General features: G+C 41.3%; 1 protein-coding gene across 1 annotated transcript in view; it reads right to left on the bottom strand.

Annotated features, from left to right (window-relative positions):
• Nucleotides 1–14,901, bottom strand: part of LOC121288569 (myosin-16-like) — a 78,867-nt gene that overhangs the window by 21,201 nt on the left and 42,765 nt on the right. Inside the window, exons 19-27 of the mRNA XM_041207172.1 lie at nt 13,935–14,055; nt 12,370–12,506; nt 11,590–11,671; nt 7,255–7,428; nt 6,115–6,342; nt 3,902–4,006; nt 3,094–3,180; nt 2,309–2,454; nt 948–1,038 (exon numbers count right to left, since the gene is read on the bottom strand). Of these exons, the coding sequence (XP_041063106.1) occupies nt 948–1,038; nt 2,309–2,454; nt 3,094–3,180; nt 3,902–4,006; nt 6,115–6,342; nt 7,255–7,428; nt 11,590–11,671; nt 12,370–12,506; nt 13,935–14,055 (1,171 nt within the window). The remainder of the gene's footprint in view (nt 1–947; nt 1,039–2,308; nt 2,455–3,093; nt 3,181–3,901; nt 4,007–6,114; nt 6,343–7,254; nt 7,429–11,589; nt 11,672–12,369; nt 12,507–13,934; nt 14,056–14,901) is intronic.

Genomic DNA, 14,901 nt, shown 5'->3' on the forward strand with positions numbered 1-14,901 from the left:
CCTGCGGTCTGTCCGCAAGAATGACCCAAACCTCCCTGTCGCTTGCCATTTTAACACTCCACTCTGCTCTCTTGCCCACATGTCTGTCCTTGGCTTGCTGCATTGTTCCAGTGAAGCCCAACGCAAACTGGAGGAACAACACTTCATCTTTCGACTAGGCACTTTACAGCCTTCCGGACTGAATATTGAATTCAACAACTTTAGGTCGTGAGCTCCCTCCCCCATTCCCACCCCCTTTCTGTTTCCCCCTTCCTTTTTTTTCCAATAAATTATATAGATTTTCCTTTTCCCACCTATTTCCATTATTTAAAAAAAAAAATTTTAAAATCTTTTATGCTCTCCCCACCCCCATTAGAGCTATACTTTGAGTGCCCTGCCATCCATTCTTAATTAGCACATTTGTTTAGATAATATCACCAACTTTAACTTTAACACCTATGTGTTCTTTTGTTCTATTGTTGTTGACATCTTTTGATGATCTGCTTCTATCACTGCTTGTTTGTCCCTACAACCACACCCCCACTCCACTTCTCTCTCTTTCTCTCTGTCCGCCCCCCACACACACACCTTAAACCAGTTTATATTTCAACTCTTTCTTGGACTCGAACTCAAGTTCTGTCGAAGGGTCACGAGGACTCGAAATGTCAACTCTTTTCTTCTCCGCCGATGCTGCCAGACCTGCTGAGTTTTTCCAGGTAATTCTGTTTTTGTTTTTGTCTGAGAGACTATATCAACCAATGAATATTGGACAGGTGTAAAACAAGCATTCCTTTAAATTAGTGAGTGAGTTTAAATTATGCCTCCTCCATCCCATTCTTGCTTTGAGTTAATCAATCAATTTTATAAAAGTCCTTCAAGTTCAAACTTCTAACAGTTTCTTTCCAATGAATATTGCCATAAATAAGAACATGCTTTGATTGAATTTGAGCCTTTAGTCCTTTCTCTACCTGATGCTCTTTAAGTTTCCTGTGCAGCGTGGAATTCAGTGATTGCTCATCTTCCCACTTGGAGTTCAGGGAATTAATCTCCATGTCTCTCCTGCAAAAATTAAAAGAGGTGTAAAGTTGCAATAGAGATTGCTACAGATTAAATAGTGTCGGGGTTCAGATCAAAGGCTTGGGCAGGTTCTTTAAGGAAGTTATGATACCCTGATTGTATTTACATCGCAACTGTAAATTCATGAATTAAGTTGTTTAGAACCACAGACCAGGGCTTTCCCTTTCAACAATTCTGCCATTCTTTAATGCTGCTGACTGTGCCATACTAGTAACCTCATAGCAATTGTTAAAAGCCATAAATAATACTTCTGTATAAGATCAGCAAATGATTTATAACACATTATTTTAAAACTTTGGTGCTCCCTTTTCATGTTTGTAAGAATTCATTTTTCCTTGTTATTAACTTCCAGAGAAGCATATTTTGTGCTACTACTGCATTATCATTCTGATCATATGTTCATCCATATCGAGTGTGATGAGTTTACTATTGTATCTAATCCACTATTAAAAAGCAGCTCTTACTAAGAAAGTTACATTACAATGACATCAGCTAACACAATGCAAACTGCATAGTTAAATGGTTACAGTGACAAATGGAAAAGTTCACAGTTGAGATTGTGGAAATGTTTGTTAACAACTCTTAATTGTCCCTTTATAATAGTGCATTTGTAACAAATTGAACAACTTGAAAAAAAGCTTCAGAACTTAACCAGCACAGTCAGACTTTGCTTGCCTAATAACCTCATGTTAAATAGGATGCATTTATTATAGTGGAAAGGTCATCGACCTGAAACATTAATTATGTTTCTTTCTCCACAGATGCGACTTTAGCTGAAGAGATTTCCAGCATTTTCTGCTTATATTTCAGATTTTCAGCATCCACAGTATTTTGCTTTTGTTGCAAATAACATCTGTGTACCGTATCATATATAGGAAATATAAAAGTCTTGAAATTACACCATACAAATATTATTATAGGAACGATGAATATATCCACATATTGTAATTCCAAGGGTTACAAAAATGCCTGGCACCAAGAGAAAAGTTCAGTGTCAGAATTCCTCATTCAGACTGAGGTCCAAGGAAGAGATTTCTCTAATTTGTCACTTCAAAATGATCAACACCTTTGTATTTATAGAAAATGTTTCTGCTACAACTTGCATTTATATAGCGCCATTAATGGAGCAAAAAAAATCCCAATACACTAAACAAGAGCATTGTCAATAAAAGCCTGATACCGAGCCACAGCAGCAGCTATCACGGTATACAGATGTATTCATTGATAGAAAGCTGAAAAGTAAACCACTTACTTCTTGAGAATTTCCTCCAGGTCAATCTTTGCTCTTTCCATCTCATTCAAATTGTCAATTGTCATCTTCAGGTCGCCTTCAGCCTTTCGTCGAGCTTTCTCTACCTCAATCCTGATCTTCTTCTCCTGGCTCCAGTTATCTTCCAGCTGTTTAAACAATGGTCAAGTGTTTGGCTGTAATCATTAAGTGGAAAGAATCTCATCTCCCAGGGACAGTTCTACCTCTCTGATTCCCATTAATGAGCCAGGGCTGCTGGTCTAACAACAACAGTGCTGTGGAGTATTGGAAAGCTGTCTGTTTTCGGTACAGAATGCTCCCCAGAAAACTGATTTGATTCTAGATTTTCATCAGTTGGCAATCATTTCAAAGTCATCACAAACCCAAAGAAACCCCAGTGCCCTTCCTCAAGGAAGTTACTATGCTGTTTGTCAAAGTCCAGGATTTCCAAAGTGCTTCCCATGAGTCATGCATTATTGACCTTTAGATAACCAATCGATGACACCTGAGAAATTCCATTCTATTCTCGTTTATATTTCAGATTGACCCTGTTTTAATGTTGTGGATCAGTAAAAATATTTATTAATTCCACTGTTGCCTCATTGATGGATAAATCCTAAATCAGGATGCTTGGATATGTATATTTCCACGAAAATGGGAACGTGCACTTAAACTTTATGTACCACCTTTAAGGACCCGTAGCATGCAAGCATGTGGCCAATGAAAACAAAAAGCTTGGACAACCATGGTCTGAGGTAACATATTTTTCAAATAACCTAACTACTTACCTCTTGGATCTGAGAGTTGAGTTTTGCATTGGTCTTGGTGAGGTGATTGACTTTATCTTCCTCGGACTGAAGATCATCCAGTGTTTTCTGGAATAGTAGTACAGGACAAAAATATTATTTGATTGAGGGATGATTCCAGTCACTTTTGTTTTTATAAGAACAGACTTAGCTATGTTTCTTCCCCCTTTTTCATAGGATGTGGGTTTCGCTAGGCCAGCATCTATTGCCCATCCCTAACTGCCCTTGAGAAGATAGTGATGAGCTGCCTTCTTGAACCGCTGCAGTCCATGTGGTGTAGGTACACCCACGTACTGTGAGTAAACAATCATCTTGTCACGGTGTGCTGTTTATTTTCCTTGCAAATATTTACCAAACATAATCAAACAATAAACACTAATGATGGTACTTTGTAAGCACCAACATTCAGTAGGTTTAATTATGAAGGAATTCCTGTAGCAATACTTTTGTGAAAAGTATTGCCAGTTGCTACAACCATCTAAGCAACCATGTGTAAACATTATGGATATTCTTATAACAGAGTGAACACCATCAGATAGAAGTAGCTTTAAATCCATCAGTTTAGCAGTGATTTGAATCCTGACACCAGAGGGTTCAACTTCATCTTCACAGATAACATCTTCGCAGACTGCGTACTCAATGTACAGGTGTTATTTAGCTCAATTATATATTTTTTGTGAAATTGCCAAACTGTTCTTAGCCACAATCTCACTGAGTAATAGAGCAGCATTAATGATAGGAAATTTGGAAATAGTTAATGGAACTGGTAGTGCAGTGGCTCTGTACCAACCTGGTGAAGTTCATCCAAGGCTCTTTTCTCCTTTTGCAGCTTGGCAATGGAATCATCTCGCTGATTAAGGTCTTGAGTCAGGGAGCGGACCTTGTTATCCAGAGCCTAGTGGAATTGAATAAAATAGGTCATGACTGGAAGGTAACTCTAAACTATATCTAATAAAATGTGTGCATATTATGTATTTGTACGTGTATGCGAGTGCACACACAAGCTGTTGTTTGAGACTGAGGAGTTTCCTTCGCTGGTGGGGACGTTCGATAGAATGTTTTTTTTTTGGTTGCTCAAGAAGTATGAGACACATATGGTAATTTCTAAATTCTCAATTGACCTCAGTGGGGTCAGAGTTGAGCACATTATCAACTCTGCTTTACGAGCAGTTCTTCTGGGACTTCTCCACTCCTCATACTGTTTGAATCTGATAAACCAGTGGAGATCATTGATAAGGATAAAAACAAAAAACTGTGGATGCTGGAAATCCAAAACAAAAACAGAATTACCTGGAAAAACTCAGCAGGTCTGGCAGCATCGGCGGAGAAGATAAGAGTTGACGTTTCGAGTCCTCATAACCCTTCAACAGAACTCAGTGACTATTAGGAGAGGGGTGAAATATAAGCTGGTTTAAGGTGGGGGGTGGAGGGGGTGGTGGGAGAGAAGTTGATGGGGGGTGGTGTGGTTGTAGGGACAAGCAAGCAGTGATAGGAGCAGATAATCAAAAAATGTCACAGACAAAAGAACAAAGAGATGTTGAAGGTGGTGATATTATCTAAACGAATGTGCTAATTAAGAATGGATGGCAGGGCACTCAAGGTACAGTTCTAGTGGGGGTGGGTGGAAAGACTAGCAGGGCATAAAAGATTTAAAAATAATGGAAATAGGTGGGAAAAAAAATCTATATAAATTATTGGAAAAAACAAAAGGAAGGGGGAAGAAATGGAAAGGGGGTGGGGATGGAGGAGGGAGTTCAAGATCTAAAGTTGTTGAATTCAATATTCAGTCCGGACTGAATATTGAATTCAACAACTTTAGATCTTGAACTCCCTCCTCCATCCCCACCCCCTTTCCATTTCTTCCCCCTTCCTTTTGTTTTTTCCAATAATTTATATAGATTTTTTTTCCCACCTATTTCCATTATTTTTAAATCTTTTATGCCCTGCTAGTCTTTCCACCCACCCCCACTAGAACTGTACCTTGAGTGCCCTGCCATCCATTCTTAATTAGCACATTCGTTTAGATAATATCACCACCTTCAACACCTCTTTGTTCTTTTGTCTGTGACATCTTTTGATTATCTGCTCCTATCACTGCTTGCTTGTCCCTACAACCACACCAACCCCTCCAACTTCTCTCCCCCCACACCTTCCCCCCCCCACCTTAAACCAGCTTATATTTCACCCCTTTCCTAATAGTCACTGAGTTCTGTTGAAGGGTTATGAGGACTCGAAACGTCCCCCCAACTCTTTTCTTCTCCGCCGATGCTGCCAGACCTGCTGAGTTTTTCCAAGTAATTCTGTTTTTGTCATTGATAAGGAGTTGTTTTGTTTCCTTCTGCTTGTATCAGGTTACTTTCAATGGTCTCTTTTCTATTCCCCTGTGCCAGGTATCTAACTGCTTTATCTCTTGCCCCAGCTCTCTATCTCTCTCTGCATTTAGAAGCAGCGATGCCACTGATTGAGACAAAGGTTGTGTAGTGTCCTGAAAGATTGCCTTGAGGCTGTTGGGTGGTGTGGGGTCCCTGGTTTTCAACTGTCCAGTGTCCAAATACTGCCTGTAGGATGAATAGAATTCCATGTTACTGATGAGGACTTATTACGTAAAACAGGGGGATAGTTTTCATCTTGTTACTGCCCAAACTTGGGACATCCAGGGGAAATCAGTTCTGGTGGATTCCTACCTGTTAAAAACCCTGCTGAACCTTGGGATTGGGCTCTGGCTGGTGTCTCAAGCTCCAGCAGGAAGCAGCTCAGAGATGAATTAGCCTAGGCAGAAAGGAGTGGGGAAAGGATCCACATCCTTCACAGGTCCACAGATGTGCTCGATATCAGTGAGACCTGGGGGAGGGTTGTGGGGGGGAAATAAGGTCTTGAATGGACCTGCAGGTAGGAAGGCATTTATATGTCTCCAGGCTTAAGTGTAACTGCATTAGACCCTCCTTATAGCTTTGCTTTGTTTATCACAAGGGAAATAATTAGGCTGGTAAATTTTCACAGTACCTGCTTTTCTTTCTCAGTTTTTACAAGTGTTGATTCCAGACCCTCGAGATCCAGTTTCAGGTCAGACAATTCTGCCTCCAGCTTTCTCTTGTGATTTGAGAGGCTTACGCTGGCGTTCTCCTCCTCCTCAAGCCGTTCCTTCATATCTGAGATCTGATTTTCATATTCCAACTTTGTCCTCATCAGCTGAGTAAGACGTTCCTCTAGATCAGTGATATTCTCTTGTTCCTGTGGAAGAGGAAAAGAGAAGTACAGGTGATTCCCTGGTGATGATGTGAAAATAATTTGTCACAAGGTGATAATGTCATAGAAACACACAGTCATTCAGCCCATTGTGCCTCTGCTGCCTCATTGAAAGAGTTATTCAGTTAGATCCATACCCTGGTTTCTTTCCTGGAGCCTGCAATTTGTTTTCATTTTCAAGTATTAATTAAATCCTTTTTGGAAGCTACTATTGAATCTGTTTCTACTATTTTTTCAGGCAGTGCATTCTTGATCATAGCAACTTGCTGAGTAAAACAATATTCTCCCCAACTCCTTCATCATGATGCCTTTTAATAATGAATATGCTGACATATGTCACAGCATGAGTAGGAGCTTTCATTAAGAAGTAGGAGAAACTCGTGTGCAATTGTACTCAGTGCAGTGCAGAATTCTTGGTTTGACCTTTCAATGTCAGTGTCAGTGCAATTCTGCATATTTGTTAATATTATCTATCACAATCACTGCTTTATGAATTAAAGGTGCATGCATTATATGATCAGAATTCCTGTATTTTATGTGCTTTATATATAAAAGTAAAACATAATTGGCATGTAGGTGAGGATGACAGAACAAAAGTGTTTGCTTGATCAATCCTGGCTCAGTGGCTACCAATCTTGTCTTTGAGTCAGAAGATTGTGGTTCGAGTCTCACTCCAGAGTCCAGAACACAAATCTAGGCTGATACTCCAGAGCAGTACTGAGGGACTGCTGCACTTTCAGAGGTGCTGTGTTTCAATTAAGGCAAATGCCACAATGAATTCAATCACTACGCATATACTAAAGTAGAATTGGCTAAATTAGTTCTGAGTAATTTTGTGAATGTTATGTCAATTTGGTTATGACCTAGTTTATTGTTGGCTAGTTGCAGATTACTTACAGCCTGGACTTGCAGTAAGAGATCATTCTTTTCCTGTGAAAGAGTTGCTGTCTTCTCCTCGAGTTCCTTGACCCGGTTAAGGAGATCATTGGTCTGTGCCATCGCAGTCCTTAGTTCCTCCTCTTTCTGTTTCATCTCATCTTCCTGACGGGCTACATTCAACAGAGGCTTAACCTACAAATAACCGGATAGAATCAGTTTGGTATCCAAAGACATAGCTTACATTCACCTCAGTTCAGACAATAAAAATAAAAACAGGAAATGCTGGAAATAGTCAGCAAGTCTGGCAAGCACCTGTGGAGAGGGAAACAGCGTTAACGTGTCAGGCCATGACCTTTCATCAGGTTCTCTCTCCACAGATGCTACAAAATCTGCTGAGTATTGCCAGTTTTTTCTGTTTTAATTTCTGCATTTATATCACATTTTTAATTGAGTAGAGAGTCCTGAAACAGACAATAAGAACAACTTGTATTTAAACAGCTCCTTTAACATAATAGAAAGTCACAAGGAGCTTTGCTTCGCTGAGTGTTATCAAACAAAATTTGACTCCAAGCCACATAAAGAGATATTAAGACAGGCGGCTGTTATATTCTTTGATCCTCCAGTGTGTGATTGATACAGGAGTCACAGAAATATAAACAATATGCAACAAATACATGGGTTCTTTATTGTAACTTGAAGTGAAGCATATATATGCCTCACAGAGGCTGAGCGTCAACTCGCAGACATTTCCTCCTACCTCCCCCTGGACCATGACCCCACCACTGAACATCAAGCCATTGTTTCCATGACTGTCACTGACCTCCTCTCCTCTGGAGATCTTCCCTCTACAGCTTCCAACTTCATAGTCTCCCAACCTTGGACGGCCTGTTTCTACCTCCTCCCCAAAATCCACAAACAGAACTGTCCTGGCAGATCGCACGGAACTCATTTCTTGCTATCTTGACTCCACTCTCTCTCCCCGGTCCAGTTTCTTCACACCTACATCTGTGATTCCTCTGACACCCTACATCATATCAACAATTTCCTGTTCCCTGACCCCAACCGCTTCCTCTTCACCATGGACATCCAATCCCTCAACAGCTCCATCCCCCACCGGGATGGTCTGAGGGCTTTCTGCTTCTTCCTCGAACAGAGGCCCGAACAATCCCCATCCACCACTACTCTCCTCTGTCTGGCTGAACTTGTTCTCTCACTGAACAATTTCTCCTTAAACTCGTCTCACTTCCTCCAAATAAAAGGTGTGGCTATGGGTACCCACATGGGCCCCAGTTATGCCTGTCACTTTATGGGGTATGTGGAAAATTCCTTGTTCCAGTCCTACTCAGGCCCCCTCCCAGAGCTCTTTCTCCGGTACATCGATGATTACTTCGGTGCTGCTTCATGCTTTCGTCTGGACCTGGAAAAATTTATTAATTTTGCTTCCAATTTCCACTCCTCCATCATTTTCACATGGTCCATCACTGACACTTCCCTTCCTTTCCTTGACCTCTCTGTCTCTATTTCTGGTGATAGACAGTCCCACCAATATTCATTACAAGCCTACTGACTCCCACAGCTACCTCGACTACAGCTCCTCACACCACGCTTCCTGTAAGGACTCCATCCCATTCTCTCAATTCCTTTGCTTCCATCGCATCTGTTCTGATGATGCCACTTTCCAAAACAGTTCCTCTGACATGTCTTCCTTCTTCCTTAACCGAGGTTTCCACCAATGGTGGTTGACAGGGCCCTCAATCGTGTCCGGCCCATCTCCCGCACATCCGCCCTCACACCTTCCTCTTCCTCCCAGGACCATGATAAGGTCCCCCTTGTCTTCACTTATCACCTTACCAGCCTCCGCATTCAAAGGATCATCCTCCGCCATTTCTGCCAATTCCAGCATGATGCCACCACCAAACACATCTTCCCTTCATCCCCCCGGCGGCATTCCACAGGGATCGTTCCCTCCAGGAAACCCTGGTCCACCCCTCCATCACCCCCTACAAATCAACCCCCTCCCATGGCAACTTCCCATGCAACCACAGAAGGTGCAACACCTGCCCCTTTACTTCCCACCTCCTCACCATCCAAGGGCCCAAACGTTCCTTTCAAGTGAAGCAACACTTCACTTGCACTTCCCTCAATTTAGCCTACTGCATTCACTACTCCCAATGCAGTCTCCTCTATACTGGAGAGACCAAACGCAGACTAGGTGACCGCTTTGCAGAACACTTTCGGTCTGTCTGCAAGCATGACCCAGACCTTTCTGTCACTTGCCATTTCAACACACCACCTTGCTCTCATGCCCACACGTCCATTGTTGGCCTGCTGCAATGTTCCATTGAAGTTCAACGTAAACTGGAGGAACAGCACCTCATCTTCCGACTAGGCACTTTACAGCCTGCCGGACTTAAGATTGAGTTCAACAACTTCAGATCATGAACTCTCTCCTCCATCCCCATCCCCTTTCTGATCCCCCATTTTCTAATTATTTATATTTTTAAAATATATTTTTTTAATATATTTTTCATTTCCCACCTATTTCCATTAGGTTTAAATGCATTCCCATCCATTGTTTCATCTTCACCTTTTAGCCTATTTCGATCCCTTCCCCCCACCCCACCCCCATCTGTCACTTGCTCGTACTGCTTTCTACCCTTAATGTCACCAGTAGCACATTTCTTAGCTAATATCACCACCGTCAACACCCCTTTGTCCTTTTGTCTATGACATCTTTGGGAATCTCTTCTTTGCCTCCACCTATCACTGGCTCTCTATCCAGCTCTACCTGTCCCACCCCCCTCAACCAGTTTATATTTCACCTCATTTCTATTTTTCCTCAGTTTTGATGAAGAGTCATACAGACTCAAAACATTAACTGTGTTCCTCTCCGCAGATGCTGTCAGACCTGCTGAGTTTTCCAGCTATTTTTATTTTTGTTTCAACAGTATTTAATTGGCTGTGAAGTGCTTTGAGATGTCCTGAGCTCAGAAAACTGTTATTTAAACAGAAGTCATTATTTTTCATTACTATCAGCCACGGGTTTTAGACATAACTTTTCCCACAGATCTTTTTTAGAAAGGTCAAAGTAATTGCTGTATAACAAAGTTAGAGGCAGCAGGGCAAGTATTTGTAAAATAGAAAGAAAGATCACCACCCTTGTAATGATGTGAAGATTTTTGATATTTACTCTACTCTCTATGGAAGTCATGCTTTGAGATGACCCGAGACTGAGAGAGGTTTCTTTTAAATTGTGGTTAATTTGTTCATTGCAGTTTAAGCTAGACAGTACCATTTTTCAATAACAAAGAGAGACTTGCATTTTGAAATGCTTTTCATGACCACCAGTTGTCCCCAAGCACTTTACAGCCAATGACGTACTGTTAAAGTCAAGTCACTGTTATAACATAAGAAACATGGCAGCCAATTTCTGCACAGCAAAGTCTGACGAACAGCAATGTGACAATGAGCAGATCAGCTGTTTTAGTGATGTTGGTGACATCTTGCAACAAGGTCTGACGTCATGTAATTTTTTAAGTTCCAAAACATTGCAACATCCTGTGTTGCGAGCTTCAATAGAATTCACAGGAAATATGAATAACATACCCTAGGGAAACTTTGCCTGTCTTGAATTCATTTACTCTGAATATGGTGAATTGTTTGTAGAAGTCCCTCAATTAGTTGTTTTATGTAGAATTCCACAGCACAGAAACAGGTCATTCAGCGCAACTGGTCTATACTGGCATTTTTTGCCACCAGCCTCCTCCCAGCCCTCTTAATATAACATTAGCAGTATAACTGTCTATTCCTTTTTCCCTCACAGGCTTATCAAGCTTCATCCTGAAATGTATCTATGCTATTCATCTCAGCCATTTTTTGTGATGGTAGGTTTCACGTTCTTGTGGTCATTATGCAGGTGACAAAAAGTGTTTCACCCCAGAAGGCATCAGAACCCAAACTGATCCCACTCTCATCCATCAACAACCCACGTGCACTTCCAGCAAGAGCAATCAGTGAGTGTTCAGGAGCAGTGACCTGTATCCCTATCCTCAACCTGAGGCATCCAGACAAATTTCAGCATCCTTTCTCCCTCTGCCTGTGGTAAATTAGGCTCACACACACTGGGAAATCAAATGTCGGCTAGGATCTTCCAGTCCTGCCCGCTGTGGGACCAGGAATTCACACCCAAAGTCAATGGGCCTTTGGCTGGTACGTCAAACTTTCCGTCCTGCCCACGCCGATTTCCGGGATCGGAAAACCCCAGCCCCTAACATCTCAGGATACGAACATCAGAAGTTATCCTTTACATGATATTATCAGGCCATCAGAAAAAGCACTCATTGTAATAAATACCTTAGTGTAAAGCTTCCACCAGCCCCAGTAGCGTAGTTGCAGGAATTTGCGGATATTACGCTGAATAACTATTAGTGCCATTCTGGAAAGAAAATAGTGTAAGAAAGGTACATCTTAGCAGCAGATAAGAAACAGCCTCCTCTTTATTAATTTCAATATCACCTTCCCATTAGTTTTTATTCAGTCATTACATGACAATTTTTCACGCATCAATCATTCGTGTGCCCCTCAAAATGTGCAAATGACTCAGGTGTTTGGGTTTTATGGAGGGTTCGGGAGGCTGGGTTGAAGTTGCTTTCTGCTCTTGTTTTGCCCCCAAAAGGCTGGCCAGGAATTTCCAAACTAAGTTGTGGATTGTTTTATAGACTGTAGGTATGTGTATAATTTGAATTATGTGATTGTGTGGTTTGTACAAAATAAACCTCAAATATATATACACATGCAGTGTTAAGTGTGGTGTGCTTGGGGAGGAAAAAGGTGCCTTTGGAACAATGGTTCTTAAAACCTTCCACCACTGGGGCTTTCCTCATCTCATGTCTGGGTCTACTGTAGACTAATTAATACAGATTGATTGCCATGATTAACTAACAGCCTCATTATCATTGTATTGTGTGACTACTAGGATGGTAGAAGGCGAATTAAATGGACCTTGGCCTTTTTTGTCTCACAATGCCCATGTGTCTATATATGATTTCATGAAAAATATTCCTTCAAGATTATGCACAATATACCATAATTGTAGGATTCATGCGTAAAGTTTTACTGATTGTGGAGTCTCACCTTCTCTCCAGCATCTTTTTGAATTCTATACGCATCAGCATCCCACGGGAACGAGACTGAATCATTGTCATAATCTTTGCCAGTCGCTCATCACGGAAATCCTCTAGTTTAGCCAGAACACCAGCCCGGAAGAACACCTGTGAAGCACACGTAACACATATGAACTGTATAACAAATGCTAATGGGAGATTTGGCCACATCTACATCTAACATTGATAAACTATCAGCGTCCCAACACAGCAGTAAACACAAAGGATCAATGCAATCATGACTAAAGAAATATATTTTAAATTTCTGAAAATTTACACATCTTTCTCTTTTTAATTTCTGATGCAAGTCTGGAGTAAATCCAGAATTGGTTTGGCACAAAGCAACCAAGATTGAATGGAATATAGGAACAGAAGAACATCATTCAACCCCTCAGGCCTGTTCCTTCATTCAATTCTATCATTATTAATCTGTATTTGAACTTCATTTGCCAACCTTGGTTTCCTTACTGAACAATATTTTATCACCTCAGTTTTGACATTTTCAATTGACCCAGATTCAAACAGCTTTTTTGGGGGAGTGATTTCTATAATTCCACTAACCTTTGCATGAATAAGTGTTTCCTGATATCACCTATGAACCCTTGGTTCAACCAAGCTCTAATTTTAAGATTATGCCATCTTGTAATTTGGATAACTCCAGCAAAGGAAATAGTTTCTTTCTGTCCACCCTATCAATTCTTTCAATCATCTCCAATTTATGACTGGGATTGAAACATTCTGACCTGGAGTTTCACAACTAAGGAGAGCCTCTTCACCATTGCAGAGGAGGAAAATTGTGGAGGAGGTCGACATCCAGAAGTCCCACCCCTGAACATGGCACCTACCATTTTTGCAGGAATGGGGCAGCTGTGTGCACGTGCTTTTTGCGGTGGCAGCTGTCTGTGTTAATTAGAAGCTGCCTCCACTTATGTCTGATTTTGGTGACCTAGGTGTGTGAAACACAATGTGTACAGGTTACACCTGGTAGGAGCAGATCTAAACTTTGCGGAGTTGCTTGGATAGGTAGGGTACCCTTTTGGAGAGATAGGGTACCCCTTTGGATATGGTCTCAGGACACCTTTAGGGAGGTCAGGTACACATTGGGAGAGGTAAGGTGTCCTTTGGAATTGTTAAAATTAGACATGAATGTGTGTAAAAAGTGTATAAACTCATTGGAACTCTCAAGCTCACTGGAATTGTAAGGAGCTATAAAGGGCCTGGAATTGTCCCGACCCTGCGCTCCCGACCAGGGAGCAGAAATTCAGGCCCCTGTGTTTGAGGATCGATGGCACAATTACCAGAAAATCATTGGAAAACCCCTGTTGTAGGCATAGTCAATTTGGATTAACAAAAGGGTGCTCATAATAGGGTAGTAGATCTCAGACCAAGTGTTTTTTCAAATCTCAATGTACAATTGAATTAAAAAGCAATATGACAATATCCATCCTTTATCCCAAATGAACCCTCATATCTGCAGTAACATCTGTTTAATTTTAAAATTCAAGAGTTTTCCTGTTTGACCTAATGATGCATTACCTTTGTGTGTCCAATTTTGTATTCATTGATGTCGAGGCCAATGGAGCCAAGGACCAATTCTGAAGCTTTCTTGTTATCAACAAATCCCTTAGGGATGACATTTGGGTTCAAGATATGGTACCTAATCAAAAAAAAGTTAAATTATACAAATTTTATGCAGGCATAAAGATTGTAAAAAGTGTACAACTTTCTAACTTAAGTTTATTTTTCTGTTTTTCATTGATTAAGACACAAAAATAGATTTTGGAGGCCACAAACTCTGTTCCCTAGCTACCAACCCCATCCTGCTCCCTGGTCACAGTCTGAGGCTGAACCAGGCAAATCAGACCTCTGGTGTCCCAGTTGATCTTGAGCTGAGCTTCCAATCCCACATGCTCTCCATCATGAAGACCATCAATTTCCTTCTCTGTAACATTACCTGCAACTTCCTCTTCCTCAGCTCATCTGCTGCTGAACTCTATCTGTGTCTTTGTTACCTATTTACTCAACCATTACCTTCTGGACAGCGTCCCATCTTGCACCCTCCACAATCTCAAACCCATCCAAAGCTCTGCTGCACGTATCTTAACCTGTTCATCCAACATCCCTGTCCTCACTGACCTACATTGGCTCTCGGTCTGACAATGCCTCAATTTTAAAATGTTCATCCTTGTTTTCAAATCCCTCCACGGCCTTGCTTCTCCTTATTTCAGTAACCTCCTCCAGTCCTACAACCCTACGCAATCTCTGCATTCCTCCAATAGAGATCTCTTGCACATCTTGATTTTCATTACTTTGTCATCGATGGCTATGACTTCACCCAAAACTCTGGAATACCCTTCCTAAACCTCTCTACCCCTCTCTTGTTCTTCCTTTAAAAGCCACTTCTTTAACCAAGCTTTTTGTCACCTGTCCCAAGACCTCCTCACGTGACTTGGTGCCAAATTTTGTACTTGATGACGCTCTTGGAAAGGATGTCGGGACATTT

This window comes from Carcharodon carcharias, chromosome 15 (assembly GCF_017639515.1).
Source record: "Carcharodon carcharias isolate sCarCar2 chromosome 15, sCarCar2.pri, whole genome shotgun sequence".
Lineage (NCBI taxonomy): Eukaryota > Metazoa > Chordata > Chondrichthyes > Lamniformes > Lamnidae > Carcharodon > Carcharodon carcharias.